At 42.9% G+C, this 24,480-nt stretch overlaps 1 protein-coding gene across 2 annotated transcripts in view; it reads right to left on the bottom strand.

Annotated features, from left to right (window-relative positions):
* Nucleotides 1–6,411: 6,411 nt before the first annotated feature.
* The window catches only part of DYNC1H1 (dynein cytoplasmic 1 heavy chain 1), a 33,115-nt gene continuing 15,046 nt past the window's right edge, over nt 6,412–24,480 (bottom strand). Inside the window, exons 36-78 of one of the 2 annotated variants that reach the window (XM_053475587.1) lie at nt 24,156–24,386; nt 23,934–24,074; nt 23,431–23,664; nt 23,038–23,244; nt 22,814–22,935; nt 22,331–22,496; nt 22,020–22,183; nt 21,801–21,930; nt 21,403–21,536; nt 21,051–21,165; nt 20,804–20,965; nt 20,512–20,726; nt 20,211–20,415; nt 19,649–19,822; nt 19,322–19,441; nt 19,065–19,185; nt 17,789–17,984; nt 16,748–16,865; nt 15,962–16,177; nt 15,579–15,791; nt 15,176–15,303; nt 14,774–14,927; nt 14,501–14,647; nt 14,262–14,412; nt 13,920–14,173; nt 13,531–13,665; nt 13,285–13,379; nt 12,583–12,757; nt 12,414–12,489; nt 11,665–11,825; nt 11,470–11,581; nt 11,166–11,226; nt 10,674–10,797; nt 10,411–10,524; nt 9,972–10,142; nt 9,637–9,854; nt 9,420–9,523; nt 8,607–8,818; nt 8,166–8,319; nt 7,877–8,019; nt 7,570–7,738; nt 7,207–7,334; nt 6,412–6,844 (exon numbers count right to left, since the gene is read on the bottom strand). In XM_053475587.1, coding sequence (XP_053331562.1) covers nt 6,716–6,844; nt 7,207–7,334; nt 7,570–7,738; nt 7,877–8,019; nt 8,166–8,319; nt 8,607–8,818; nt 9,420–9,523; nt 9,637–9,854; nt 9,972–10,142; nt 10,411–10,524; nt 10,674–10,797; nt 11,166–11,226; nt 11,470–11,581; nt 11,665–11,825; nt 12,414–12,489; nt 12,583–12,757; nt 13,285–13,379; nt 13,531–13,665; nt 13,920–14,173; nt 14,262–14,412; nt 14,501–14,647; nt 14,774–14,927; nt 15,176–15,303; nt 15,579–15,791; nt 15,962–16,177; nt 16,748–16,865; nt 17,789–17,984; nt 19,065–19,185; nt 19,322–19,441; nt 19,649–19,822; nt 20,211–20,415; nt 20,512–20,726; nt 20,804–20,965; nt 21,051–21,165; nt 21,403–21,536; nt 21,801–21,930; nt 22,020–22,183; nt 22,331–22,496; nt 22,814–22,935; nt 23,038–23,244; nt 23,431–23,664; nt 23,934–24,074; nt 24,156–24,386 — 6,699 coding nt within the window. In that variant the 3' untranslated portion in view covers nt 6,412–6,715. Of the gene's footprint in view, nt 6,845–7,206; nt 7,335–7,569; nt 7,739–7,876; nt 8,020–8,165; nt 8,320–8,606; nt 8,819–9,419; nt 9,524–9,636; nt 9,855–9,971; nt 10,143–10,410; nt 10,525–10,673; nt 10,798–11,165; nt 11,227–11,469; nt 11,582–11,664; nt 11,826–12,413; nt 12,490–12,582; nt 12,758–13,284; nt 13,380–13,530; nt 13,666–13,919; nt 14,174–14,261; nt 14,413–14,500; nt 14,648–14,773; nt 14,928–15,175; nt 15,304–15,578; nt 15,792–15,961; nt 16,178–16,747; nt 16,866–17,788; nt 17,985–18,361; nt 18,558–19,064; nt 19,186–19,321; nt 19,442–19,648; nt 19,823–20,210; nt 20,416–20,511; nt 20,727–20,803; nt 20,966–21,050; nt 21,166–21,402; nt 21,537–21,800; nt 21,931–22,019; nt 22,184–22,330; nt 22,497–22,813; nt 22,936–23,037; nt 23,245–23,430; nt 23,665–23,933; nt 24,075–24,155; nt 24,387–24,480 lie in introns of both variants that reach the window. The other variant, XM_053475586.1, reaches the window with a different exon arrangement.

The following is a 24,480-nucleotide window of genomic DNA, read 5'->3' as shown; positions in this document are numbered from 1 at the left end:
TAATATATATGTATATAATGTGTATAAAAACTATTACTGTTCTCTAATAGGGTCCCTGAATGGTATGTTAAAATACAGCTGGTGTATGTAGCTGGTGTATGTAGCTTGTGTGTGTGTGTGTGTGTGTGATGATATAGAATGTTTAAAAGTATCCCATCAGTAAAACTATGTGTAGTAGTTTAGAAACATAGATACATTTATTAAAACAAATACAAAAAACAAATACAAAAAATAGGGTCAGCTGCAGGGTCAAATTGCATAAAATAACTTTCCTATAAGATCTGTAAGGGTATCTCGTTATGATAAAATAGGTATAAAATGGGGAGGGAAAAAAAACAAACAAAAAAAAAATGGTTATTGCTGTTTGGTATGTAAAGTACTTCAAATATAGTCCTCTGTGGAAAAAGAGTATTTCATATTATTCACAGTTTGTAGGTGATAACACTTATCAGTGTTCGGTGTGTCTTCTGTGAAGACGTCCTTAGCGATCCTTTCTATGAAAATGTTTTTAGATACCGTGTGTCTTTATTATGATTTTCGGGAGAATTAAATATGGTGCTGTGCACCTCTCACTGATCTTCTTATGCTGTGTCCCGCAGAGCTCCCACACTTACCCTGTGGGCTTCATTGAACATGCCTAGCCGCTGCCGAGTTAACGGATTGCTGGCAGTTGTGGACGCAGGGAGGGAGAGGTCTACTGAGTAGGTTAATGGAGGTGCTTGGTGTCAGCAGTGTTATTCTCGTGCATGATGGGCACGATAAAGATAAAAAAAAATAAAATAAAATTTGGATTGAAAGAAATTGCTGATTTAACAAGTCAGTCTTACTCTGTCCAAAGTGCAGTGAGCAGTGTTGATATTGATGCAGATTATGCACAGGAGGAATATAATTATATATATATATATATGTGTATATATCTATCACAAAGTTCTTTATACTTTGGGTTGACGATCTTATTGATGTGATTTGGTTAACAGGGTTCCTCCAGCACACCAAACCACGGTACGGCAAAGAAGAAAAGATCCACAAAGATGGAGGTACGTGTGAGTGGAACCATGGATTGGGAATAAGTAAACGCAATACGCCATCGACTCGATCCCAGGACGTACGTCAGATGAATATCCTAACCGGTAGTTGGCTGGTAGAGTCTTGGCTACGCTAGAGTTCTAGAGTTCCTTCTGACCATAAGAGTTTCAGATGAAGTTGTTAACTATAGGGCATTAAAATGAGTTCAAATATCAGGAAACCAGTACTAGTTCGATTTTAGCAGTTTGTGAATATACACCCATTTAAATCTAGGTTCTAGATCCGTATGATGGAGACTCGGAGGACACCTCCACGCATTCCGACTCCAGTCTACACAGCAGCAGGGCACATGTCCAAGGATCAGTGGACTATCGATACTGTCATGGTGGGGAGTTGTTACCGGATCACAAACATTCTCATGGAAGCGTACGGAACATTCAAGTACATGATGTCTGCATGAGGTTAGACGCTGGGGCAACAGTAAGCCACAAGAAGCTGTGGGGTAGCTCTACAGGCCCCTCGGATGTTTCTATGGACTCTGGGATAATATCGGAGACGAACACAACTCATTCGGGTCACTTTCTTCAGATTGGAGTACATTTGAGAAACGCACATTCGGTATCACCAGGAAATATTCTTTCTTCAGAAGAAAACGGCGACGTCTGCATGTTTGACTCCTCGGCGGCAAAGCGTAAGATGGGACTCAAAATGGATTTTGCCATCGATAAGCTCAGAAGGAAGAAAGCTCGCGTTATGGAGTGCATGGTATATTTATCATATCTTTTTGCGTATTAAATGTCACAGATGGGGATGGATGAGTTGGCTGGTGAAGTGGCTTTGAGGCTTGTGGGTGTTGAAGAGACAATCCAGCCATCATATACCCATTAATGCGTATCGTAGCTTAGGAGCCTTTACATTTCTATGGTGTCTCCCTGGCTAAAACAGAAATGGAGATCAGGTTCACTCAGCTCTGGCTTACGCCTTCCGAGTTTAAAGAGCCAGGAGATGTGAGCCAATCCTGGGCTGGCTGACTTGCATATAAGAATATAAGATGAGGATTTTTCAGAGCAACTGCTCTGAAAAATACCCCTCGTTTTATAATCCGACCTCAAATAGAGGTCTGACTACAAAACCAAGATCCAGATCCCCCGCAGCACTGCAGGGGACCTGGATTTTCCTTTCTGGCAGCCGGTGAACGTCTGCGCGATGCCCATAGACAACCTCAGCTGCTGCCCGCCACTTCCACTGGGCCTTCTATGACAGAGCACCAGCATGACCTGACCTTCCGGTGCTCCACCATAGAAGCCCCAGCGGAAGTGCCGGGCAGCAGCAGAGGTAGTCTGCGTGCATCGCACAGACGTCCGCCGGCTGAGCCCACTAGACACTAGGGAGTCTGGGGCAAGTCTGAGGGTGCATTGGTAAGTCAAGTCATATCTGCAGAGTGGCATATCTGTGGGGCAGAGTGGCAAGCCTGGGGTCAGATTGGGAAATAAGAGGGAAAAAAAATCTCAATCATAGTTTTTATTAGATTTTTTTTACATGTGGATTAATATTTTCAATAGTTAAAACTATTTTCTGTATTAATATTCAAATTTTGCAGGGTCGTCTTAAAATCGAGCAAATACAGTATATATCTTGTGACGGCTCCATACGAGTCTTTAGTTGTCACTGGGGGAATCTGTTGCAATACTGTGTTGCACTTCACTTCTAGTTGGTGGCAAATCTGAAAGCGTGCCATGCTGGGGGTGATGTGATGCCAACCTTAAAAGCCATGGCCTATAACGCGATGAGATGGGTAAAGCTCTGGATAGAGAACCGGGCAAATCTGGTACTTATTCAGCCTTTTTTTTCTTCTTCCCTGTAGGAATAAAGCCGAACCTAGAGCTCTAGGCGTTTAATCAACCCTGAAAACGAGAGAAATGCAAAACTGTATGTATGATTATATGAATTAAATATTATTGCAAGAACTATGCAGATAGCTGGTTAATGTCTTTACGTTTTGGGTAATTCACTCTTTCCCATCCATGGTGTGATTATAACGCTAATCACACAAACTCTTAAACAGTACTCCACTACTGCCGCGGTGTGTCAGCGGCTTATACATTAGCGCTCTGGCCCCCAGACCCCCTGCTGGATTTTCAGCCGCTGCTAAGGCCCCTTAGAAGGCAAAATGAGACTCTTTCTGAGAATGTAACCGATGCTGTGGTGTTGTGTTTAAATTAGGAGAAGAGAAGCTGCCCCCTCCCCAAAAAACATTGCAAAATATTACAGGAGGACCAATGATGTGATTAGGACTGAAGTCGTAGCACTGGGAGGTGGGATGTGAAAGGCTGGGTGGGTGAGCCGGGGGGGGGGGTCGGGGGGGTCTCCTGTAACGGAGCGCTCGGGTCGGAGGCTCACTATGCACAGCCGATACAAATAGAGTCTGATCTTTATTCTGGAACATCAGGCCACAAAGGTGAAGAAACCAAATTTGAAGGTAGACCTATGTTATAGGTTAGGAGATCTGAGAAGGGATGGTTTGTGTCTTGGTTTCGTTGATGTGTCCCTCAAGGTTAAGCAGAAGATTCACATAACCTTATTGAAGCTCTTTGTCTTACGCGGGAACTCCAGTAATCTGCTGGATGGGTGCGGGGAGTTGGGCATCCCAGGGCCCCTGGCCCTACGAAACTGATATCGGAAGGAGACATTCAGTGTGCTGGAGAAACTGCAAAGAAGTGACCCTGTGAGTCCCCGAACCGCTTGAAGAACTTTTATCTGCCGTGTGGTTTAGCTCTACGGAGCAGCCATAAGGAAGAGGGTAGAAGAGCACTTATTACCGTGTCTGGATCCCCATCTAAATATTGCCATTGCAACTTTTACCATAGTCAAAGTACCGTATTTGCACAATTATAAGATGACCCCCCAAAATCTGATTATTAGTTTAGGGGAAAAAAAAGAAAGCCTGAATATGACTATCCTATAGGGAAAAAAAAAAAAAATTTTTATTCTTGGTAAATGTTTTTTATTCATTTTTAACATCGAAAAGACAATTACTTAGATATTATACCATGCTAAGCCATACAAATAAGGATACGATACAAAAAACGTAAGTGACACATTAAGACATACCAAAAGATATAGAACTTGCCTCTAGGGCATATTAGGTATTACAAAACAAATCGGGAAAAAAAAACTTTTACTAGTAAATATTAATTCACATTTAAACTTTTTTCATATTTAATAAAACTGAAAAAAATGTATTTCCTTTTATTTGCCACTCTGCCTCAGTTATGCACATATGCCACCCAGATATGCCTTTTAACCCCTTATTTGCCACTCTGCCTCCCAAATATACCTTATACACCCATATATGCCACTCTGCCTCCCTGACATGCCTTGTAACCCCCTATATGCTGCTCTGCCTCTAGAAAACCATTGAACCCTCCCATGCTACTCTTAACCCCCCAACTTACCAGTGCATACCTTTTACTTGTGACCTGTGCTTCAGACTCCCTGGTGTCTTGTGAGGCAGCCGGTGGGGGGTCTGTGCGATGTAGACCTCCGCTGCTGGGGGCCAGTACTTCCGCCGGGGCTTCTATGATAGAGCTGCACCATAGAAGCCCTGGCGGAAGAGCCGCATACTGCAAACAGACAACCTCCATGGCTGCCAGCACTTCCGCCAGGGCTTCTATGGTGGAGCACCGGAAGGTCATGTGATGCTGGCGCTCCATCATAGAAGCCCCCAAAGGAAGTGCCGGCAGCAGTCGAAGCTGCCATAGAGGAAGACCTCGGTCCCCTGCAGCACCGCGGGGGATCTGGATCTTAGTCTTGTAGTCAGACCTCTATTTGAGGTCTGATTAGAAGACGACCTTGAATATAAGGCGAGGGGTATTTTTCAGAGCATTTGTTCTGAAGAAAATCTTGTCTTATGATTGAGCAAATACAGTAATTTATGAACATGGAAACAATTTTTCTGTCCACTTTCCTGCTGTAAAGATGCAAACCTTAATCTAACGCTGACCTTCTAGTTACTGCCTTAACATTTCTCCTCCTTTGAAAGAAATCTTTCAAATACATGAAGGAAATTAATGTTCCATTCAACGCCCAGTCTCTTGTCTTGCCTCCAAGCTATACATATTAAGATCCCTTGGTATTTCCATTCTGCAAACCATTTACACTTTTAGTAGCCCTCCTCAGACCATGCTGACCATTACTCTGATAGGAGCTTGTTGGACAGCTCATTCCAAACCCACACGCATCAATATGGAGATGCCCCGCTCTTTTGCTTCCGGGTAGGCTTTCCACAAGATTTTTGTAGCATGTCTGTGGGAATTTGTAAAGAAATCCCCCCCCCCCCAAAGAAAATTTGAGGCCAGGCAGCATGGAATGAGAAGGGTTGGCTTATAATTGGCATTCAATTCATCCAAGTATTCAGTGAGTAGTGAGGTCTGGGCCTTCTACTGGGGCTCAGCCATGCTGGAATTCAAAAGCGCTTTCCCCAAACTGAGAACGCACAGCATTTATACTAATGTTGCTGCTAGAGGTAGTTTGTTAATTTTATCTTAAGTATGACTCTCCATCTTTAGACATTGGGTCCCCAGAATTGTGTAATACTCCAGGTGAGGGCTGAACGTAGATCTATAACGTCATTAACAGTACCAATAGCATTTTTTGTGAGTTAATAATTTTGGCATTATTCTAAATTTATTTTATGGAATCTGAGATGTTTTAGTTTTGCATTTTGTGATCCATTTCCCTTTCTCACTCTTACAAGGCTGTCTGAATCAGTAGTGCTTCTTGATCATAAAATCCAGTGCTGTATACAGTATTGTAGATATAAGCCTGGTTTTACCAACTTGCTCCAACAAACATCACTGTAGTCACGGGTGACTTTCCTGCTCAAATGCCACACTGAGCTGAATCTTTATGGCAATGCTACTGAAGTCTATTCCTCCATAAACTGATTGCCCAACTGGATGACCAAGTCATATATTGCTTACCGTAAAGCAGCATAAGGAGTCTAGTGGATTAAGCCAAGATTGACAAAGCTAGAGCTCTCAAAGTCGGTACAGGCTGTTCACATTGAAACTTAAACCATAGCTGATCTGTCATTTTATTCTTCCCTATAAATGGTCCAATTAAAAATGGGTTAATTTGTCACCAATTCACCCATATTTTAAGAGGAGCTGTGCCTTTAACAGAACAGGCAGCAGGGACACATGGAACCAGGTTGGGTCACCATTAACCTTTAATAAAGGAATAAACTGGCTACTTGGGATTTATTCTTCTAAAATATGGAAGTGGTTTGAGAAGTTAGTGCATCAGTAACACAATCTAGACTTATGATTCAAATCATCGCTTCAAGCGTGGAAATTTGTCAACAAAGGAAAAAAAACAAATGTATTAGGTCATACATTTTATTCGCTTAAAATAAATGCAGTTACAGGACAAGACATCTAATTTCTCTTTTCATTCATTTTTCTTTGTGAACTTACTTAACCATCCCTCGTATTAATTTAACCTGCCAATTCCATCACTTAGAAGCCCACATTATTTAAAACCATCCTTGTTTCTACTTTTCACTGTTCCTTCGAAATTCAGCTTTCAGTGCTTTTTTTCTCACATCACTCTAATCCATCACAATATTAGATAACACAAATCTGGAGAGGACAATGAAACATATCCTGAACAGTTAAATGCTTCACGTTTACTCTGTGCTCAGAATGGCCACGCCACGTTCATAGAAGCTGTGAGGATCTTCCTTTGTAGCGATATCAAAATCAACTGTGAAGATCAGATCGGCTCGTGTGAAGTTCAGATAGACGGGCAGGGTCACCTGGTGAGGAAAGGAGAAACACATGGTTTTACATCAAAGCTCAATAATATGGTTTTTGAATTACAACACCCATTATTCTCAGCCAACCCAAGCAATTGAAGATATTACTGTAGCTCCTTGAAGAGTTCTGGAGTGCAAGATGTAATTAAAACCCAGCAGAAGAACAAAATTACAGTCGTCACAAGTCTTATCGCCAAGCAGAGGCTCCTCTCGTTCTATTTCTTTCTGCAGAGACTGCTTCACATCTTAAACACTTTACCCAGAACTGGCTCAAAAAGAATAAAGATGGTTTGCTGCACGTTTTTGTAGCGGGAAAACCACATATTAGTCAGATTTCATTTATTGGTGTTTTCGGTACTGACCACATTCGCCTTCTTCTCGGCATTTGTCTGCTTGGTCCAGCGCAGCTGTGTCAGCGGCAGCACGGTGGAGATGGCGTTGGAAAGAGCCAGTTTGTTGTTAATACAAGTTGCTCCTTGGAGTTTCAGACCTGGAGTTCAAAAGAAAACCAGTTTGTAATAATATGTAATGCACAATACAGTAATTCACCCCAAATCCAGCAAACAGTGTAGTGTTATAGTCAAAGAGCGTGTTCTGTCCACACTGGTGCAGGTTCCATGCAGCTACTCATCAATATATGAACAAATATTATAATACCCTTGAACACCAAGTACAAATTGAGTTATAATCCAATTTTAAAAAGGGTGGAAGTTCCCCAAAATTACCTGTGATCCCGAAGCTGTAGGCATCCAGCACTGCGTTCTGGGAGGTCGTCATGCTCACCTCCAGGCTGAGCTCCTCGAGAGACCAGCTGTTGGCTTGGGCAACATACTGTCTTGTGGCCGTAATATAAGCTTCTGGGACAAACAAGCCACCGAGCCACACGTGAATGTTCTGTGAAATAAAGCAAGTGAAAGAAACATACAACAGGTTTAACGTGCCATCAAACAATCCAACTGCCTTCTTATTACGACGTGGAACCCAAGCCCGGTTTGGGATAGCCTATTAAATATAAGTTTTATGAAGTCTTGCCTTCAATTCCTTCGCCCCACTGGTTGCAGCAGCTTGTGAGATACTCTGAAGTTGTTTGATACGGTCGCTAAAATCTGCTACCCACTGTATGACGGTCATTCCAGCGGGGACCGTGAAACGTGACCAGCTCCGTGGCAGGATACCTTCAATAAAAAAGACAAAGCACTGCTGTATTAGCAACACGCGTTTCTGCATGAGCCTCCGGTAGAGTTATAGGCTTTAATGAGCTACCATCATAGTGTTAACCCCCCCCATCAGTTTGTTTTTTGAAGACAATATTCTCCCTTACCCTTCACCAGATCGTTGATCAGCGTGCGCAGATCATTTGTCTGTTTCTTCTTTCCTTCGCAGACTTGCACGACGTCTGTAAGGTCCTGGCGTACGTCCTGGAGAAGCTTCGCTCCCATCTTGACTTCGCGTTCAAAAAACCTGAAGAGTGGATCCTATGATGGAAAGAGTATCAGGAGGGAAACTTATTTGTATGTAGACCCTAAAAACAATTTGTGTTAAAGCCAGTCAAGTCTACCTCCCGTAATTGTTTATACTTATGAGTTAAATATGAGATATCACAAGTTATGCATTTTATTCGTATGCCGTTTCTACAGCCCTGTAACATAGATACGGTCTCCTCATTGCATGTGTCTGGTAGAAACAAGTTATCCAACGTCCCCTCCATTCATAGAAAGAATACGGAAGAAGCCGTGTAACGATACTAAATGGCGGGTCTGACCTTAATATTTTCCACAGTTCGTTTCAGATGATTGAGAGCCTGCGGAATAACGTGAAGCCAGTTGCCGGCAGTTGCGTGCAAAGTTCTCATCCAGGCCGGGCGACCATCGGATGTTGAATCGGTTCTCTGTTTCTTCTCGGTTTCTGCATACGCTAGGTCATCCTCATCCTCCAACATTTGCATTTTCAGCATTTTGCTGATCATGTCAATGCCTGAACCGCAGAGAAGGGGAAAAATGTGGACGAACGTAAAGCAAAAGGAAGGAAAAAAAAAAAAAAAACAGGAAGAATACAAAGTACTGACTGAAATCAGCTAAAGTGAATAAAACCAAACAAAAATAGAAATATCTAAATTAAAATTAGGGATTTGAAAAGGGAAACTGGACCAACATAATCAATGGTGCTCAAAAAAACCCACAAAACATTGTTTTAGGGGAAAAATGAGAACAGGCAACTTGATTGGTCAGAGATACGCAAAGAAAATACAAGACTATTGAAGGATGAGATGACAGCTTTGAGACATAGTACGCAATGCATGGTTGAAAAAGGGACATACAAGAAAGTCGCTAGTTCAATCACACATTGGTCAGTACACAGAGGTGATATGAAGGCAAAAAGTGTTAAAAACCTGGAAGATGAAACATGACAAAGAAAGCACGGTTAATCTAAAACCTGAAAACGGAAGGATTAAAACCAGACTGAAGCCAAAAAAGACAATGGAATCACATTTAGTCAGGTGAATGGCACAGTAAGGAGGTTTGAGGAATGAATAGAAACTTATGAGGAGCCCAGCGGAAAGGAATGAGCGTTTTACCGTGCGTGGTGAGGAGGACACGCTCGGCATTGTTGGGAAGTCCAAGCCAGGACGGTGTTTGTGTGTCCGGGAGTAACTCGACCCACTGAACAAACTCATCGCGCCTGGGGGAAAAAACAAAATCACAATCTCATTATAGTAGTTTGTAGGAGAGCACAAGGCAGCCTAGACGTAGCAGACCGGCAGAACGTGTTCTATATTTGAAAGAAGAAGTTACCGGATGCCATCTGGCATTTGGATATCCTTGTGTCCATCAACCTTGCAGGCCAGTTTAAATTCACTGTCAAAACTGGAGGTGGTGAAGAGCCGCTCCAGGAAAGTGTTTAGAAGACGCTGGTCAAATTCATTGTCAATTCGGCCACCATAAATAGATTGAGCCATGAGGGTCTTCAAGGCAGACCATGGAATCTTATCTGGAGAAATGTTCTGACGGCCCTTTAGGGAGGAAGAAAAAAAAAAATCTAGATAAAAAATGCAGTTCTCCAGCAAAATACTCCATGAGAGATGGGCGATAGCGTGTATGTGTTCCGTATTATACACGCACACGCTTACCTTAGCCGTGTCGTCTAGCCAGGTGTCCACCGTGTCACAAGCAGAACGAAGATCAGATTCTCCAAATTCGTATTTCTTGGACCAGCCCAATGGTGCATAGCGCAGACGTTCTTGAATGATCGCGTGGAACCAGGCCAAGAGAAAATATAAACGGGCACGCTCATTGGGAGGCTAAAGAGAAAGAAAAACATTAGATACATAAAGCCTTCAAACAGTTAATTAAATGCCCCCATTTAACAGTAAATAAGACATACACATACATCGTGATGAAGTGCTATCCTCTGCCTTTATCAATTAAAATATCTATAAGCTTGTGATCTACCAAAAAAGTTATCCCCCCCCCCCTTATAGAGACAGCTGCGTTCACATTTAAAATAACCATAAGAAAAAAAGTGAGGCCATGAAGGGCCGTGTTCATCACACAGGGGTATATACTTACTTTACAAATCCTGGACACAGGGATGCTACTAAACGTTCTCAGCATGTTTGCCTTTACACCAGGAGGTGGCTCAAACACAAAGATGCGTCCGGCACGGAGTAAATTCACCGGCACCTGAAATAGGAGACAATCATATCTGTCGTTTAAATATGCAGGATAAAGACCCCCCACCCATCACTCAACCTGCAAATACAAACCCCTATTCATCAATGGGAAGCTTTGAAGGCTAAAGAAAAACACAAGAGCCAAGCAGCGAGTCCTACCTTGGGGTTAATCTCCATAGTGAGGAAGAGCCTGAAGCATGAGTGCGGCTGCATGGAGTGCAGTTTCTTCTCTAGTTGCATGAGCCAGCCGGGGGCCAGATGCACGTTCTTCAGCATCACCCATCTAGAACATGAAAAGTACGCAGATAAAGACACACAGCTATGCCTGCGACAAACGCGGAACAAAAAGCACACTAGATCTCCACTCACACTTTCATCAATGCTCCAAATGCAGAGGAACATGCATATAAAGTGGATCACCGCTGATTTTACAATTTGTGTTTCTCCTGCAGTAATGGTCTAGAGCAGGGGTTCTCAAACTGCGGCCATCCAGCTGCTGCAGGACTACATCTCCCATACTCCTCAGCCAGCCCCTTAGCTGAAGGAGCATTATGGGAGGGCCGCAGTTTGAGAACCCCTGGTCTAGAGTAACAACGCCGTATTCCTTGTACTTACAGATATAGTTATTCATTGAACTGTAGATGGACTCACCTGCCTGACTTGACAGCTGTGTTTATGGCCTTTTCCGCCTGGTTGAAGCCTTCGGCTGAGCCTAAAAGGACAGAATAAAAGTGAATAGGAAGAGAAAAACTACTTTAATAATAATATTTTCTATTTATATATCGCCAACAATTTACACAGCGCTTAATACAATACATATATTCAAGGGGTATGACGAGACTAGAATTGAGGGACTAAGACAAACCAATACATTAGGTGGAGAGAGCCTGGCTGGTAAGTGCAGAGCTTTAAGAGTTAACATGTTACAGATTAAAAGGAAATCCTCATCACCTACCAATGGCAATGGATGTAATCTGGGTGTTCTGTTCAGCTGCAAGATCTTCACCACGACCACTGGCATCATACCCAGGAACTGAACACATCAGAATTGGGGTGCTGGGTTTTACCTATAGATGAATTCATCAGGATTAGCCATTTCTAGCATATACATCTGGGGGCCACTAGAAAGCAGAGGGTGGTGTGTATTTACCTCCGTGTCCACAATGTGTGCCAGGTCGAGAGGCTGGTCTATGACAGACATGAAGGATTCACCCAGAATGGTGGAAACGAAGATATGTGCCATGGCCAGCAGGCGATCTGGACGGAAGGCTTGGACAAGGAGCAAGCGGTGGACGGCCTGCCCTATGGGCGCTATGGGGGGGGAACAGAACAATTCAATGGTAAACACATGGGAAACCTAACTCTGCTATCACCAGAAACATCTCATAGCCACAACGCCTACTACATAGATATAATCTGGGCAGTAGTAATAAATCCAGAATACATTAAATGGCACACCAGTCACTGTTGGGTACCATTGAGAAGAGATGAAGAGATGTTTGGATTATATATATTATATATATATATATATATATATATATATAATATATATATATATATATATATATATATATATATATATATATATATATATATATATTTTTTTTTTTTTTTTTTTGTGGAGGGTCAACATTGTATGGATTCATACCCATGCCCCACATTGTATGGTCATAAAACAATTTACAAGGAGCTAACACGAAAAAGGTTTTACATTGAAGTTATATTGTATTAAGAGAGGGGTTGCGGATTACGTAGCACTATCAGACTTGGGGAAAATTGACAATATCATAACACGTTCAAACGTGCCGTGTGGACAGAGGAGAGGAGCCTGCACCGTTACACATTTAACTTTAAGGTATGATGTTGAATGATAACAAAACAATTAAAAACCCCACTCACTGGCTGGTTTATCTTCACTCCAGATGTACGGCACAGTTTGTTCTGGGGAGCTGCTCTCCAGCCATATGCAGAATTGCTGCAGATACAGACAGTAGATTAGAATGTATGAGAAAGGCTTGGCACGTTAGCTTCTGTGTGTGATAAAGCCGCCAATATACCAGAAACTCACATCGTCAGCTTCGACCTTTGCCATGATATCCTTGAATTCAGGCAGGTTGCTCAAGCGTATCATGGCCTCTACTTGCTCTTCGGTTAGACCATTCATCTTGGGTACGGTGGAGTTACCGAGGACAATCTCTCGTCCCCTCAGGAAGTGCTGGAATTCCAGGTCGTAAGTAGGTTCCCTGAAATAGAGTTTATTGCAGCGTTGGTAAGAGTATAGAAACAATAATACATCTCTTTATAATAATAATAGCACTTTTCCTAACAGGTTTCCAATGATTCATCACTTTTGCATATTTAAGTTGTGGGGGTCCGTCAGTATACTGTATTTTTACATTAAATATGTTAAACACCCAGCACACACAGTGAAGTGACGTTTCAAATAAAGTTATGTGTTATGTATTTGTGTCCTCCTCATCCACTAGCGACTGAAGACAGTACATGCGATATCGTGCCAAATGTTTTAGAGCAGAGCATCTTCTTTCCCCACAATTACAAGGACTAGGAGAGTATTTGGAAAATAAACAGGTACACAACGAACACTTCTATGGGCTGACTTGGCATAACTGACTTCCAGCGGATCAGTCCACTGGGATCCTGGCCTTACTTAGGTCTACAATGCAAGATAACCCGCTAGTGCCACAAATAACCAAAAATTTAAATTTCCCCCAACAAGTTACTGTAGCCAAGAAAGAGGTAGCATCGTTACCCTATGGTTCCCTTCAGTTTTATGCGGGCGAGGAGCATGGCAAATGTCAGGTGGTCATTGTGCAGCATTCCCCTGGCGACCCTGTTAAACGCAACCTACCAAGAGAGGGGGGAAAAAAAAAGTTGCAATTAACTACAATCTCTTCAGCTTGGATCACTTTTCTTAGATTTAACACTAGCTTCAAATAAAAAGAGATAAAATACACCAAGAACCAAGAATATTGGTGAAGCAAACTTCTCATCATACCTGGAAGAGGTCCTTGGTGATCACAGAAAGGCGCTGAGTGTGGTCCGTGATCCCTTTCAGATTAGCATTCTCATAGAGTACAGTATGGTATATATCCAGGAAAAACTGCAGCGAATACTGGTATAGGAAATGGATCTGCAACAAAAAAAATATCACTCAGCCATGTATTTACGGTAACTTCCACGTGTCTAAGGGGCTCTGTTGGCCAGAATGGTGTCCAGCTCACAGGCGGACTTTTTCTTGCTTGTAAGGACTTACTGCATAGAAAATGTCCTTTAATGAAACCCATTTTACTTCAGTCATTACATTTAGCTTTTAAAAAACAATTGCTAAATACAATGTTCGTCCTCATGTTTGGTGAGCCTTTCTACTCGGATTGCATGACTTACTTGCTTGAGGGACTCCATTGTGAAATAGATGCTGCTGCAGGCCGTGGAGAGCGGCAGGTACTGCTGCGAGACGTTCTCGACTTCTTGCATGACAATATCGGTTTCTTCGACCTTACGAGTGACCTCTGCTGCCTCCTTTTTCAGGTTTTCCAAGGTAGTGATAATGGTGTCGTCATCCAAGATGCGGCCCTTCACCTCGTTGAGGGCCTGGAGCAGAGACTTCTCCAACTGCCTCAAACGAAGCTGGAACTCACCTAAATGGTAAAGAATAAGTTTAGTAGCTGAATGGAAAGTTCTGAGAGTTTAATCAGGAACGCGTTTATCGCTTGCTGGAAGTTGTACCTTGCAGTTTAAGGAGATCAGATCGTTTTTCATCTACATCTGGTCTTTCAGCTTTCAATACCTCATTGAGACACTGGCTCTGCAAACTACTGCGGGTCACCGTGAAGTTAACAAACGTCACCCGAGAGCAGAGATCTGGGGGGAACTCAACCTTACAGAGAGAGAGAGAGAGAGAGAGAAAGTTAGCAACAGAAGAGATCACGAATACACCAGGACGTCAATTACTGAAGGCCACGTACTGTTGGATCTCTGGTCGAAAGGAAGATGACAAACGATGGAGACAAATCTATATCCTGATCTCCGAGAGTGATCAGCACTCTGCCACCAGTTCTGCGGACCTCACGATTAAGGACAGGATTCAAAATGGGGTCGTAGCTTTCCACATCCTAAAAAAAATAAATAAAAATATGTAGTAATGCGAATGATCATCGTTACGATATGATAAATTCTGCATGTGTTTTTTTCCCCTTTAAGGAAGGTAAATGCAGTTGTATTCCAGGAGTTAGACTTACTTGGACGAGAAGCGGGTTACCAAAACGCAACGCGCTCTCCAAGTTCTTCCTGAAAGCATCATCCAAGAAGCTGGTGCGGGTTATTTTGCGATCTTTGTATTCATTCATGATAAACTCAGTAGCTTGGCCTGAGGGGTCGATGATCAGAGGATACCTAAAGAGATGTAAAAACGTGATTATTTCTGTATTTTGCTCATGTTCCATGTCTCCATTCGTACTCTGTTATCGTCAGCTGTTGTAACGTGTGCTTGCAGGTCTGTACTTTATGGTTCCCAAATTACTTGTTCACATCATGCTGCGCCAAGTCTTTCCAAACTACTACAAATAAGAATTACCTGGGGGGGAGATGAGCAACACATCGGGGTCCAAAGCATTGGTCTTGGGGACCTGGAAAATACATACCTGTTGAAGCGTTTTAACATGATCGCATTTTCCGTGCACAGATCATCTGCAGGCAGGGAGCTTGCTTGCCAGCGAAGTCTCTCATCCGCGTTTGAGAGATATTCGGTTCTTGCAATGTCTGTGCGGAACTAGAAGTGGAAATAAAGGTTTTGGGGCAAAAAATAAATAAATAGATTAGATGCTTGGGAGTGCAACGGCATTGCATGTCAATACATCGATATTTCGTTTTAGTTTATCCAATTATCTCGACGGGTTCTTAGTGTCTGGAGTCATGGATTTGTGTTCATGCAAAGATTAAAAATACACCATAAACAATAGAGGCGATTGTAAAAAATGTATCTTGAAAATGAAATGAAAAATAAATATAATATATATAGTTCTAGTAATAGGCATCCTGTCTTACCTGGATATTGGCCTGCTGCAGATGATGAGACCACGTCGTGAACAAATTCTGACGCATTTGTTGGTCGAAGTACCCAGCGTATGCGATGAAAGCAGCAGAGAGCAGGCAGTCGCCAGCAATGGTGGACATCTGGTTCTTGAAAGTTTCGCTGGTTTTCTCCCATCTTTCACGTTCCGCAGATAAGCTTTTCAGGAGGGCCGTGCTGCGGTTCACCTGTACAAGTAAATGTAAAGTCAGCAAAAATTCAGGATAGGAAAAGCTTTTACAGATATTGTTGGTACACAACAGTCCATTGGATGAGAGATGCTGGCATATTAACAGTTGCAAAATGACACGCCAACGTTATTATCCAAGATGATTTCACTGAGAACACGTATGATTACCTTAGCTTCTACGGCTGCCAAATCCGCTTTGATTGCCTGAGCCTCAGAAATGAGGACGGCATATTCCTCCTTGTAGCGCGCGATGCTAGCCTCGAGGTCACGAATCATCTGCTCCACTTCGTTTGCCTTTGCTTGGTTGTCGTTGGCGTCGTCCTCCAGTTTCTGCAGCTCATTCCTCAGAGGTTCGACGCGTTTCAGCATATCGGCATAGTTCAGCTGCAACCCAAAAGAATCAGAATCCTCGGTTTCCCGATAACAGCAAGGAATACGTAGCCCACAGCTAGGTCTGCTTCCTAGACTTAAACCCCGTGTCCAAATTTAAAACCCCTCACTCTTCCTGGGGGAATCATTTGGAGACTACCACATGACCTTAATCCTCAACAGGACCCAATAGCTTGCATCGTACACCCTTCTCTGATTTAAGTTCCTATGCATTTTAGATATACTTGCTGTTGCAAGGGCCTTGAAGTAGCCAGCATCATGCAATAGAACTAGTCTGTCTTATAAAATCAGAAGGCATATACTTAGAGAGACAAGGTGTAAGTTGTCCCATACGCCTCATGTTTGCTACACATAGATGTATTTAGGATTTTTTGCCAAGTAATGAACAGTAACCCTACATATTAAATTAATTGCCCCAACGTTTTGTTTGTTAACATTATAACCAGTGTGCACCCTGAGGTCTGGGCAGACACAGCATGTCCCGTTATGTTTATATGGCTGCGATGTAGAGGTTAAATGGAGGTTAAGTGGACATGGGCTTTCCTTTTTACCCATTAAGCCTACCTGTGCAATTGCCCATTTCACCATAGGGCCACAAGCCAATGAAGCTCTGTTTACAAGTTCATAATTGTAACTTGGGTTCGACATGTAATTCTTCTTCATCTTCTCCCGGATGGCATCACTAACAAAATAAGAAAGCACGTGTTATAGAAGAACTTGGTCTCCAGGATGAAGTACCGGGCGGTTGAATAATTTTGTTCTAAATGTAATCGGTTTCAGAACTAGCACGTGTAATCTCAGTCTTCACGAGATTTGGAGACCTCGGCTGGATGGCTCGATTTACTTTGCCGTGTATTAAAAATTCTCATTTAAAGCGCAAACGTGAGCACCGGTTTCCTTTAAAAACTGACAAATGTTACGCTGAATTCTCTTGCAAAGCAGAAGTGGAGATTTCTCTCCTTTAACCATTTGATTGCCCTACAACTAAACTGCCCACAGCATTGTGTTAAAGGAGGTCCCGGATGGATTAAGAACAGGTATCCAATCTGTGAATACTGAGACACAATAAGGTGCAGCTTGGAAAATGCTTTGAGTACGGCTTGTGATATACAAGATGGGGAATCCAAACACACCGGGATCATCGATTAGTTTTACGACGTGACCTGTTCCTTCAGAGACCCTCCGACGGAAGGCAGGTCTAATTTAACAAAAAAGGAAGAAAAGCAGGCAAAGAACAGAAGCAATAATCAAATCCCCCGGCTATACTCTGATTGGTAACCCTTGCTGTTTTAAAGTGCGCCAATCATGCTTTAATAACGTGGCTCTGTCCAATAAGACTTACGTCTAGTAGAGTGTTGGGAATTTTGAAGTTGCCATCTTAATATGTAAACCGGTGGTTTCGGGAGGCTGAACCTGCGGTGCGGGCAACACTTGTATCCGTCCAGCACAGGTTCCCCCAGAAAATGCACGAGCTTGAATTCTATAGCTTTGACGTAAGCCGTACTGGGTGAGCCCCGTTATTTATTTTATTGACTTTCGGTACACTTTGTGACACCGAGACAAACAGCGCTTAATTCCAGCGGCTTTCAATTACACCGGAAATACCTTAAATCTTCAGGGTTAAGGGTGAGAATGTTGCCGATGAAATTATCCCTGACCACAATCGTTCTGATCTGTCTCCAGTCATTGGTCTCCTCGCCCAAGAGAAGACAGATAGACTCTAAGGCCAGTTTTACGGCAGCAGGAGGGTTGGCCATTGCTTTAACTTCAACAAGGTGGTGTCTTTTTATAGAGCTCACCGCTATTAGGAGGTGAAAACAGTGTTACGACGCTTGGGTTAATACATTTACAAACCACTGCTGGGAGGGTGGAAGCAATTTTAGTTCAACGTATCCAACATCAAACATTTCAAATTGTATATTTATTGTAATTTTACCGCTATGTGGTCTTTGGCCAACATATGCCTCGGTTTGGTTCGTTAAGATGGAAGAGATTGACCCAAGGACGTTCCTTATGTGGCAGCATAGTTTATGGTCCGGCTCAATTTGTGCCTTGCCACTGACCAGCTTGCTTGCTAATATCCATTTAATAAAATGCAGGACCAGTAGAGGTGTTTTTCAATCTATGAACAATTGCTTTGTACCCCCAGCAGCAGTTGGACGCGATTCAGTTCATCACCTGATCTCTTCTGCAGAAAAGTTTACAATAGTCGGGATGAAGTTCTCCCTCATAATGATGGAGCGTATCTGCTTCCAGTCTGTGGTGCTCTCACCCAGCAGCAGACAGATAGACTCTAGAGCCAGTTTCACCGCTCCTGGTGGGTTAGCCATAGAACGGACCTCTACCAGGTGCTGCTTCTTTATTGACTTAACAGCTAACCGAGGCGATCAAAGTAGATCAATCACAGGCAAGAGGGGAAAGAAGGAGAAAGACAAGAGGAGAGAAAGAATAAAAACAAAAAGCGTGAAAATGTGATTAGCAACGTCATTTGATGACAGTATAAACAAATGTTACACAATTGGCAATCCCCGTCCCAGAAATGGATATGAAGCTAATGCACTGAAATTAAAGCAGGGGTGGGATAACTGAATGACGCAGATGTTAGGATTTACAAGAATAAATGGTTTTCCTGCAACATCTCAAACTGAGACATTTTCCTTAACATCTAATGCACACCTGTGCAGAACATCATTCAAACTAATAAGCTAAGGACTCCTGTGCAGATATATGTTCTGATGCTGGATGCCGAGTAGATAGGCTCATTTTAATCTCGTTGTCTTTTTACAAACAGATCTATCATATAACCCAGAGTTTATCTGCTGTACAGGTTGAATACGTGTGACCAATACACCGCGCATGCGCTACCGTTCATGGAACGTACCATTCTGAGCCTCAATGACCGCAGGCTCCACTTGGTCCAGATCCTCTTTCACGCTCATCTGCTTGTCTGCAATGATGGCCTGCTGCTTGTGCAACTGTTCCTGAATCTCCTGGCTCATCACCTGCAGAATAAAAGGGGCCGGCGTGTTAACACTGTAAATCCCAAGACTCATGTTGGATAATTAAAAAAAATAAAATAAAAAAAAAAAAAAAAAAAACAGCCAACCCCCCAAAAAGCAAAACTAAAACAAAACGTACCTTTTTCTTTTCAGCTTCTTGCTGATCTTTCACCATTTTCTTCAGTTTGTCGTTAGCAGCGGCATTTTTGACTTCCAGCTCTTGGCTTTTAATTCGGAGATCTCTGCGCAACTCTTCCACCTACATTTTAATTCACAGCAATAAATATTAATAACTCAATATTTATTCCACAATAAATCTGACTAACAGAACTCTACACACTAAGGTAACGATACATTTCTAGCAGCTGAAGTTGACAGGGACTGTCGAGTAACGGAACAGCTCCGCCACCATGAATAAGGAATCGCAGAGTCTCTACACGTATCCGATACACGCGAATACGTTTACCTGATCAACAGTTTCTTTGATTTTTCTCAGACCAACATTCAAGTGCATCTGTTGTTCCTCCAGCTCGCTGCGTTTCTCGTTAAACAGATCCGCGTAGTGGTTGATGAAGTCCAGGTAATGACGAGGGGTAATTGCCATTGTCCTCCCTCCTCTTTTTGCTAGCCTAGCATTGGCCTGGAAAAATATATATATACGTATAAAACAAAAACACCAAGACTATCACAAATATCAGAGGTGGCATTCAAGTGGTAGGAATTTAATTTCAATGTTGAAGTGCAAGTAAAGCCCCCGAGCTCCACAAGGAGCTGAAGGAGTTAAATTGGGATTCCTCAAAACATAAGACCAAAAGCAAAGCAAATAATCTCAAAAGACTTAGTACCTGCACAATAAAAAATAATGAAGGACTGTTTGTAGTAAGTTCTTTTCCCCGCTCCTCCCCTTAAGATCATGGTATGTGAATTTTACCAAAGCTCGTTAAATATGACCATTCGTTCTGTCATCCGGCGGGGTGTTGAAGCCGATTTAAATAATATGTAACATGTTAGAAGGCCGAGGCTGGTACCTGATGAAGGGTTTGGTGGACAAACACACAGCCATTGACAATGGCTTCTCTGTGAGATGGCAGCTGTGGCAGCTTGTCGTACACCACCGGCATGTAGTCCGGGACAACGTAGTTTGGCTTCTCAAGGTCCATCTTACTAGTGAACTCCTTGCCAACTTGGTAGAGTGCTTCCGTCGACCAGTCACCAAACCAGTTCAACACACACCTTAAGTAAAGGAAAATGGTAAGCTGTTAGCTTCGTTCCCAGTCACATGGCTGAAGGATGCAAAGTTCATTCCCGGGGCATATCAAACGAACAGACCTGTTGAACAGAGCTGGGGATGTGGCAGCCCTGTCTTTCAAGCCTTCCGAGGATGGATTCATGGTGAAGACCACATGGAGATTACGAATGACCTGGCTGGTGAACCACTTGTACAATTCTTCATGAGAATCCAGCATCAAGCCTTCTTTTTGGGCTCCCTCTTTACATTGTGTCATTAGCGTTGAATATTCATCACCCTCAAACAATCCTGGAACCTATTTTTTAAATAAAGAGGATGTGAACACCGATCTTGGGTTCTTAACAAAGGTGTGATGGCGTGCACAAAACGTACCTCTCCGTTGGCCAGCAGCGTGTTCATGCGTTCCAGGAACCCTGAATCCAGCACGTTGGATTCATCCATGATAAACGCAATCTTCTCATTCTTGCAGCCCGAACGCCTCAGCACAGTCCTTAGGTCTTCATCAAAGTCTTCTCCGGTGTACTTGCGGTGCACCTGGATTAATTTCATGATTAACCTGTTAATTTAAACCATTTTAGCTAAAGACCAATATGGTTTCCACAAAAAAACAAAAACGTACCTTAATTTGATAAACGCTTAAACCGTTCATCCAGGCGACAAAGCGCGAGAGAGTCGTCTTCCCTGCTCCACTCACTCCAATGAGAAGCAAATGACCTTGCGGCTGTCTGAAAATTCTTCATAGGGGAGAACAAAACAAATCTTACGATAACCTCTCAAATTGCGTCAAATATATCAAAATAAAAGCGGGTGTTTTTGATGTTAACCCACATATCCCTTTAACAAGAAACCGGTTAAAAGGAGCATTAAAGGCCACATAATATGGCATATTACACACAAGACACTTCTGTCATATGACCGGCATGCTTCCCCCCCCACACGGGATACACTAGATGTTCTGCTGTAAACCTTACCTGTCGATCCTCAACACATGGTCTAAGACTTCATTAAACAGTACGAGGGGCACATCCAGCTCTTCTTCATAGAAGACCTTCAGACGAGCTTTCACATAGTCCCTGAGTTCTTCCTGATCAACTGGTATGTAATCCTGTAAAAGGATGGATTAATCGTTGCAACAATCAATCGGTATGTATGAAGATTCTTAGTTTAGTTCTTTGTGAGCAGAGGGGAGGAATTTACTGGAACGTATTGATCATCCACAGCACTCAAAATATTTAAGACCAAGCTGATAATAGCATTAAGAACATAGAAGGGCGGTGGAAATAACCTACTGCTGGATTCAAATCTAGACTCCTTGCCTACAACGTTGAAACACAAATATAAAAAACACATGCATATACAGTTAAAATACCTTGGAGAGCCAGTTGCTGTACAGAATGGGCCTATTCAGCGCCTTTTCTTTTTCCACATTTGGGAAGTGTTTCAGGGCCACCATGTCAATGTTCTCATCCGTCCAGCGCCTCTCTTCATCTTCAACAAGTCTGATTAAAATAAAGCAGCCATTTGGTGGTTCTGCGTGGCACACGGTTCAGATTTAACACGTATCGGCGCGGCAGGTAAGTAACAGTACCTGTCTTGGAAGAGCCGAAGGGCTTCATGGGCCCAGATTCTGATGAGACCCTCGACAGGGAGGGTTTCAAGGGGTCTCAATGCTTCAAAGATACCCCTCACCCACCGGGTCATTTCACGGGGCGAGTAGATGTAATGCGGCTGAGTGTCCTGCGTAAATCTCTCCTGAAATACAGTAATTGGAGAAATAAACTCATTTGTTAGACTCTTCAGACAGCAGAAAAGCTCACATTTATAAACCCACTCGACTATTTCCCCATTTGAGCAAATTCTCGCGCCATACAATAAACGGGTAGCAAAAAGGTTCCATACCTGTGACATGGTGTAGAATTCCACCATGGCCGCGGTTAGAGGTTCTGCGTACGTGCGCAGAGAGGGGATGAGTCTCAGCATTGCACGATTGAACGTTCCATAAATCTGGGTCAATGATGCTGGCCCTGGGTAATCTACATAAACTACAGGTACATGACGCAAGAACCTAAACAGGAGTCAAAGAAATACGATTAAATGTTCTGTGCGCACAATCGTTTGATCGATATTGAAATGCCACCATTGTACAGAGTAAAATGGAATCTTAAGTCCAAAAGGATGAGGAGCACACGGCTCCTTAAACAACCCGTCCAACAGAAATTCATTGTAGTTGACAGATCCTCATTCAGACCTGGAGTAAAAAGTGATCTACAAAACCCAGAAAGGCATATACACCCCAAACACTATTCTATTATAGTTTAGATGAAGACTACCTCTTTGCAAGATCAAGATTTGCAACCGACCCATTTCTCTATTATCCTTTACCTGTGAGACAGAGGCTTTCTTCCAGGGTCAGTAGGTGGGTTACAAGCGCCAACAAACTGGATTCTCTCCAGCTTCACCCATGTTTGGTCAGAGGTTCTATAAAATCCTCCGTGTTCAACCATCTAAAAGAAAAAAAAAAAAATTCAAATAAGGGAATTCGCTGCAATTATCACAGCTGCCACCCATTAAAACAGTAAAGTGACGAAGACCTGCGCAAGCAGTACCTGTCTGATGAAAGATATAACTCTCTGTGTTCCATACTTGTCCATGTCTGGCAGGTTAATTTCGTCACAAAAGAGCACCAACCATTTTCCCAGCTGCACCGGTGCCAGTACTACACCGTTTGGCGTCCTTCTGTATTCGCAGTAGTGATCGAAGGTTTTAAGCAAGAGCTCTGGTGTGGTAGCGCTGGAGAAGTTCAGGCCGACAACCTGTAATGAGAATGGAAGTCTGTAAAAAGGCTATATAATGTCATTCAGAATGTTTAAGTAATGTCATACTGACATAAAAGGAGTCTTTCCAAAAGGGCAAAAATGGAACTTAAACGGCTTCTGCTACTAAACAAATGTTGGGATATTTCCCAATAAATTGAAGACAAACATCACAGGATCTTTTACCTCCATGTCAGGGAGAGCTCTCAGGGCGCTGAATAGAGTCATGGTCTTGCCAGACCCAGGTGGACCACAGAGGACAAGCGGCTTGTGTTCCGCCAGCCAAGTGTAAAGCAGAGCTTCGTGTCGGACGGTATCCAGAGTAGGAACGACAACATCGGGCGCTGCCACCTTGTGGGTTTCAACTTCAATCTGAGGCACTTTGGCCTGCCACGGCACCCATTCTCCACTAATGGAGACCTAAGTGGTTAAAAGAAAGCCACAAACGTAAAGGCATAAAGGGATACAGAAATCCAAACGCTATCTTTCCCCCCAGCTTTTACAGTCACTTATTTGCTGGTTAACACATGTGCTGCTTTTAATGCTAGCTATTATGTTACTGCAGAAATAGATAACATCACTGACTTCTGAATCAGTTTGTCTCAACATGAGCTGATCCATGGGCATCAATTAAGTAGATCGTAATAACAAAAAGATAGAGGACCAGAGGTGCATTTACTATTTCATACCTCATAATCGATGATTGGTATATTGGGCGTAGTCGGCAGAGGAATGGTTGTAATTCTCCTGATATATTCACCCAGCTCAGCCCTAATTTTTAGACGGCCATCTCCAGAGAACGACCACAGAACGGCATAGATAAGGTAACGCTGTTAAGAACAAATACATGTTTACCAGAACAATAAAAAACAAAACAAAAGACACAGCACTATTTCTCCCCCATCCATTACCTGTATGTAGCGTTCCAGTTGATCAATGGGCATCGGAAAGTCCGGATGGTTGGCATTGTACTGGGCAACATTGCGACAGGCCTGGTGCAACATGGAGAACAACGACCCCAGGCAGCGCAAGCGAGTGAGATCCATGATGTGCTCCAATTTAAAGGCATGCTCAAGAGCTTTGATTACCAGACCGTTTGATGTGAAGTAAGGCTGCAACACAGTCGCTGCATCTCTCTGAATCTATAGCAGAAGGAAAAAAAAATAAAGCGCCATTCCTAACTGCAACTTTCACATACGATACCACAGCCCGAACACATTTTTTTTCCCTCAGTTT

The sequence above is a fragment of the Spea bombifrons genome, chromosome 9 (assembly GCF_027358695.1).
Source record: "Spea bombifrons isolate aSpeBom1 chromosome 9, aSpeBom1.2.pri, whole genome shotgun sequence".
NCBI lineage: Eukaryota > Metazoa > Chordata > Amphibia > Anura > Pelobatidae > Spea > Spea bombifrons.
This window is presented reverse-complemented; position numbering and strand designations above follow the sequence as displayed.